Source organism: Salvelinus fontinalis, chromosome 12 (genome assembly GCF_029448725.1).
Source record: "Salvelinus fontinalis isolate EN_2023a chromosome 12, ASM2944872v1, whole genome shotgun sequence".
In the NCBI taxonomy this organism is placed as follows: domain Eukaryota; kingdom Metazoa; phylum Chordata; class Actinopteri; order Salmoniformes; family Salmonidae; genus Salvelinus; species Salvelinus fontinalis.
The window spans coordinates 9,139,527-9,145,975 of NC_074676.1; the positions used below are offsets into that span (position 1 = coordinate 9,139,527).

Consider the following 6,449-nt stretch of genomic DNA (forward strand, 5'->3'; position numbering starts at 1 on the left):
AATTCCTAATAATCCATGGTAAGAAATACCATAATCTGTCCATTCAAGAACAGACAAACGCAACCAAATACTTCAAAAGGTTTAAAAGGTTCTCAAATAACCATCGCCCTCTTCTGTAATTAGTTGCATCACACTAAACTAGTGGCGACCTTCAATCAGGCAGAGCAATCAGTGGTCTGTGAATTCCTCCCGTCTAAAAACACAACCAGGGGGCAGGGAGGGGATTCAGACCCCAGTCTGTGACACATTCTCAGGGGTGAGTGGACTAGCTGTGTCCTGGGAGGAATGGGATGGAACTCACCACTCACTAGGATTTGAGCAAACAATAGCCCTAGCGATTGTTCATACGCCTTCCGTCCATGTCCACACGTTTACTTTGATGAAAAGCCATCTTATTTCTTCCTGTGAGGTACCCGGTTTTATTTCATACCCACATTCTGCAACGTCATTTGACTTTTGGAAGAAAAGTATAATTCAATGCTACTATGTAAATACTGTAGCCTGGCTCTAGATCTGTTTATGCTTTATTAGCCAACTCCTCTCTGTCGTGTTATTAGTCTGACAGTCAGAAGAGTTGGCTAAAGCATATACAGATCTAGAACCTGGCAATAAAGGCTGCTAACTCAGTTCAATTGTATAGAGCACAAAGTCTTACTGAAGCAAAACAAACATGGCACTTAACCATTAACAGCTGGATGGAAATTACATTAGTAGTAAGTGGTGTGTTCTCCTCGCCACAAAACATGGTCAATGAACTGGAAAGAGGTAGAGCGAGAGAAAGAGAGGTAGAGAGAGAAATAGGTAGATGGAGTAAAAGAGAGGTAGAGAGAAAGAGGCAGAGAGAGTAAAACCGAGAGGGGGGGGGGGGTCTTAAAGTGGATGCGGGAGCTTAATGCAACTGACATCTGGGATTTTACACATCAATTACAAAATTGACAATGTACATTTAATGCCCACCTGTACAAAAGGCAAAAGAGAGTGAACATTCCGGGCCAGAGTAGTGACCAATGGACGCATTCCAAACCCAGCTGGGACCAATTCCAAACCTGATAGTGTGTTAAATCTCATCACATCCTAAACCAGGCTGGGGGCAACATTGTTTCAAGCCAATAACAAGCTCACAAAATACCTGTCAAATCTTACAAAGAGGTCTACTTCCACCAAAGACCAGGGTACAAACTGGAAAATGATTGGAAAGAATGTAGAGGTAGAATAACCTGAAAAAGAACAGCAAGAAAGCTTTCCCCATTTTTTCACATTAGACCATGTAAGCAGATAAGTAGGTCAGGTTGGTAAAATAATAATTCACATTACAAGATAAAGTAAAGAAGAGCACACAAGAGGCTTCTCTCAACTGTCAGTTTCATGATCACCAAACGCCTCCCTGTGGAGCGTTAGGAGAACTACACTCTCAAATTCAGCCGCAAAACTCAAGAGCTCTTTATTTTATTTTATTTAACCTTTATTTAACTAGGCAAGTCAGTTAAGAACAAGTTCTTATTTACAATGACGGCCTATCCCGGCCAAACCCGGACGATGCTGGGCCAATTGTGCGCCGCCCTATGGGACTCCCAATCACGGCCGGATGTGATGCAGCCTGGATTCGAACCAGGTACTGTAGTGACACCTCTTGCACTGAGATGCAGGGCCTTTTGTGGCGCAGCGGTCCAGATCAGATGTCTGTGACCCTGAATCATCTCTTGATCCACCTGGGGGTGTTAGGAGGTACAGTTAATGTAACCATCCACACGCGCAGCAATCTCCTTTTGGAGGGCTTCTACCATCTCCAGCAACATGGCAACCTCCTTGGCCTTGTCCTCTTTGTTTCTGATGAAGTCTTGGATCTTTTTCTCCAAGTCTGAAGCAACAAAGAGAAAATGAAGACCATGATTAGTCAATTCTTTGAAACAGGTGTGTAACTGCTGGTGTGGAACAAATGCCCGCACACATAGTGGCTCTCCAGGATAGGAGTTGGATAGCTCTGTTTTAAAGTCCTGAGACTTACCGTCAATTTGTTGAATTTTATCTTGGACATCTTTTGCGACTTTCTCTGCCTCCATAGTAATGTTCTTCAGGCGTTCGTTGGCCACTTCATTATTGTTCTGGTTTGTGTTTCCCGTCTTTAGCCTACCAAACAGCGTAGTCACCTTGTCAAGCCCCTGGCAATTAAGTCGGAGGAAAACCAAAACCCATAACTATTTAGCATTATACTCACAGTATCACGACATCGTACCAAAGTGGTAAGTGAGTAGTGGTTATCAAGTGGAGACAACGTACCTTCTCTGCGTCAGTAGCGGCACCTATGGCTGCATCTGCATCAGCTTTGGCCTGCCCCGCCTGCTCTCTGTTCATCTCTGTCTTGCTCTTCAGAACCTCAATCTCCTCCAGCATCTCTGGAGTTCTAGTAGAGTTCAAGTTAGTCTCTATGTTGTTCAGTTTCTTCTCAATCTGCGGGGCCATGACAAATAGATCAAGTTATGCGAAAGAGTCTGATAGATGTTTAGACTAATACAAATACGCACCAGCAGGGATGGGTAGAGGGACAGAGACACAGAGAGAGAGCGTGCGCGAGAGAGAGTCTGAAGGTGTTGAGAGAATGACCTCTTTAATCATCTTGTCCGCCATGCCATTGCTTTCCTTAGCCTTCTCCAAGTCTTGCTCGACCTTGTCCTGTGTATTCTCAGTGTCCGTCATGGTTTTCTTGAGATCCGTAACATCAATACCCTTGGTTCTGTCCCTAATACATTGACAGCCATGGTACAAATAGGGTCATTTAGCCTGCAGGTTTATACAATGTGACAGTTACGCATATAAAAAACATGGTACTGGCTAACCTGATATCCTGAGCTTTCTCCAGCAGGTCCTGGGCTGTCTTGGCTTGGTCCTTTAGCTTTTCCAGATCCACCTTGAACTCAATGAAGTTGGTCAGCACGCCCCGGATGTTCTGGATCATGGAGCGGATGTCGCCCGGAGATCCCGGCAGCTGGATGGCCAGAACAGCCTTGACCAAATTCTCTATGTCCTCTGGTGCCACCATCTCATCTGTTAGCAGAGAAGTCGGCCACACAAGTCAAGTCATAAAATCAAATTTTTAAGGGATCTTTAAAAGCTTATATCCAGCCAACAATCACACTGACCTGTGAGGTAGTCTTTGACCCTATTGATGAGGTCCTTGGTGTCATTCTTCTCCCTCTTAAACATCTCCTTGCTGTCAGTGATCTTCTTCTGTAGATCCTCTGCCTGCTCCTGGGTGCCTTGGGTCATCTGTTTGGCCTCATTGATCTGAACAGGAGAGATTGAGACTTGTGTCATACACTATTGTGTATTAAATACACTGCTCAAAAAAATAAAGGGAACACTTAAACAACACAATGTAACTCCAAGTCAATCACACTTCTGTGAAATCAAACTGTCCACTTAGGAAGCAACACTGATTGACAATAAATTTCACATGCTGTTATGCAAATGGAATAGACAAAAGGTGGAAATTATAGGCAATTAGCAAGACACCCCCAAAAAAGGAGTGATTCTGCAGGTGGTGACCACAGACCACTTCTCAGTTCCTATGCTTCCTGGCTGATGTTTTGGTCACTTTTGAATGCTGGCGGTGCTCTCACTCTAGTGGTAGCATGAGACGGAGTCTACAACCCACACAAGTGGCTCAGTTCATCCAGGATGGCACATCAATGCGAGCTGTGGCAAAAAGGTTTGCTGTGTCTGTCAGCGTAGTGTCCAGAGCATGGAGGCGCTACCAGGAGACAGGCCAGTACATCAGGAGACGTGGAGGAGGCCGTAGGAGGGCAACAACCCAGCAGCAGGACCGCTACCTCCGCCTTTGTGCAAGGAGGTGCACTGCCAGAGCCCTGCAAAATGACCTCCAGCAGGCCACAAATGTGCATGTGTCTGCTCAAACGGTCAGAAACAGACTCCATGAGGGTGGTATGAGACCCGACGTCCACCATCACCTGCAGAATCACTCCTTTTTTGGGGGTGTCTTGCTAATTGCCTATAATTTCCACCTTTTGTCTATTCCATTTGCACAACAGCATGTGAAATGTATTGTCAATCAGTGTTGCTTCCTAAGTGGACAGTTTGATTTCACAGACGTGTGATTGACTTGGAGTTACATTGTGTTGTTTAAGTGTTCCCTTTATTTTTTTGAGCAGTGTATATATTTTTCCATTTTAAAGCAGAAATAAAGTAACACATCTGTAGAGTTTATTTGGGAACATGCCTTGATCTTGGAGTCCTTTAGTTTTTGGAGCAGGTCGATAAGGTCATTCTCTACTTGCTCAGCTGTTTTTGTGGCGTTGTGGCTCACAGGGAAGCTGCCCTTGCACGTAGGACCCCCACATTCTCTCTGTCCCAGGAAGTCTCGACACAGCGCACCCCCACAATCTGATTTGGAGCATTCCTCATCACCTGGGCCTCCACAGATCTAGGAGGAGCCAAAGAGTGTAACATGGTTTATATCCAAATATTTCCATGCCTGACTACCAAAATGGTGCTGGCAACAATTGAAACAGACTGCCATTCACGCTAACGCATCACTCTATTGATGCATGAAGTGCAAGCACTACAATAAGGGACACTCACATTTTTGTTGAGTTTGGCCACACTCAGAGCCTTGACCTTCTTCTCCAGCCCCTCCATGTCTCCCAAGATGCTGCAGCTGGAAAGATGGTCTTTGATTTCCTGCCGTGTGTCCATGGAGTTCTCCAGGGCCCTCTCGGCCTCCTTCACCTTCTTCTCATCAGCCATGAAGTCTGCATGCTGCTTCCGGATCTTACCCAGGGCCTCTGGATCAGCATCAAAATAAAAGTCCAGACAAATCAGAAACCCTTTACATTTGATCACATTACATTATATAGAGTTGCTCTCTACACACAGTGAAGTTACAGTGAATTCAATTTTATTTTGTAAACAATATGGCCCTATGTACCCTGCATTTCCTTTAGATCTAGTGTTGGAGCCTCGCCGATTTTGTTCCTTAAGTTATCCAACAGCATCTTGAACTCGTGGTGGATGTTGTCGATCTCAGTGTTCAGAAGAGATGATGAGTCCACGATGATGGCGTTGGGGTCTATGGAGTCTTTGAGTTTCCTGTGAGGAAGAAAAATGTGTACAGCTCCAAGATTACGGCTAAACGTACAGTGTAAATCATTTCAACTCATGGTTCAATATTCAGAAATGCTGTTTACATACGAGATTCTGACACACAGCTTCTCCACGTCTTTCACCCGAGGTAGAGATCTCCCTGTCAGGTTCCCCAGATAGTCCAGCTTGGAGTGCATCTCCAGCATTCGTTGCAACTGACGACTGTGTCCAGGCTCCAGCTGTCCGCCGTGGTCAGGGATGAAGGTGCGCATCCTCTGGGCGGCACGGTGGACGTCGGTGACGTTGTCCGCCCACAGGACAGCACAGGGGTGGCACGGGAAGCAGGCGGGGAAGACTTGGTCATACCCAGGGGCACACTCATCACAGAAGATACCCATCACACCAACGCGGCACAGACACTCACCCGTCAATGGGTTGCAGGCGGGGCGGGCGGTACCCTCCATGTTACAATCGCAGGCTATGAAGACGTGATAAGGAGGGAAGGGATAAGTGTCAATCATTATTATTTCACGGTGAAACACTATTGTCTCTCTTTGTGGTGATAGAAACTAAAAGACCCAATACTTAGCCATTTATCAATCGTCACTTTCGGCCACAACTTACAAACACACTGCAGGTCAGGGTTCCCAAAGTGATTTTCCCCACACTCATCACACTGTCTTCCTCCAAACTCAGTACGACACTGGCAATGACCAGTCACCTAAAGAGTCCAATATGAAGACATATATAGTGTGGACTAATAAATATCTCACTGTACCATGCTTTGACATAGAATAGTATAGAACAGAGTCAGGTCCATAATTATTGGCAACCTTGATAAAGATGAGCAAAGAAGACTGTATAAAATAAATAACACAAATACTGAGCTATATTGTATGCTACATTTTTTTATTATTATTTTATTGTATACTAATACAGTTGCTCAGAGTTAGCGATTTTGTTTAAAGGGGAGGTGCAGTCAAAAACGTGATTTCTCTGTGTTTTATGTACTCTGAGTATACAAAACATTAGGAACACTCGTAATATCGAGTTGCACCCCTGCCTTTTGTCCTCAGAACAGCCTCAATTTGTTGGGGTATGGACTCTGCAAGGTGTCAAAATATTCCACCGGGATGCTGGCCCCTGTTGACTCCAATGCTTCCCACAGTTGTATCAAGTTGCCTGGATGTCCTGTGGGTGGTGGACCATTCTTGATACACATGGGAAACTTGAACATGAAAAACCCAGTGGCGTTGCACTGGCACACTGGTTTGTGCCAAGAACTGCACAGGCACAGGCAAAGGCACTTAAAAATGTTGTCTTGCCCATTCACCCACTGAATGGCGCATATA

The 6,449-nt window shown here is 45.2% G+C and overlaps 1 protein-coding gene across 1 annotated transcript in view; it reads right to left on the reverse strand.

Moving 5' to 3' along the window:
- Nucleotides 1-1,466: 1,466 nt before the first annotated feature.
- lamb4 (laminin, beta 4) overlaps nt 1,467-6,449 on the reverse strand; it is a 26,776-nt gene continuing 21,793 nt past the window's right edge. The window contains exons 24-34 of the mRNA XM_055941249.1: nt 5,722-5,818; nt 5,206-5,575; nt 4,943-5,103; nt 4,597-4,799; nt 4,235-4,438; nt 3,138-3,282; nt 2,835-3,042; nt 2,602-2,737; nt 2,278-2,448; nt 2,006-2,159; nt 1,467-1,858 (exon numbers count right to left, since the gene is read on the reverse strand). Of these exons, the coding sequence (XP_055797224.1) occupies nt 1,719-1,858; nt 2,006-2,159; nt 2,278-2,448; nt 2,602-2,737; nt 2,835-3,042; nt 3,138-3,282; nt 4,235-4,438; nt 4,597-4,799; nt 4,943-5,103; nt 5,206-5,575; nt 5,722-5,818 (1,989 nt within the window). The 3' untranslated portion in view covers nt 1,467-1,718. The remainder of the gene's footprint in view (nt 1,859-2,005; nt 2,160-2,277; nt 2,449-2,601; nt 2,738-2,834; nt 3,043-3,137; nt 3,283-4,234; nt 4,439-4,596; nt 4,800-4,942; nt 5,104-5,205; nt 5,576-5,721; nt 5,819-6,449) is intronic.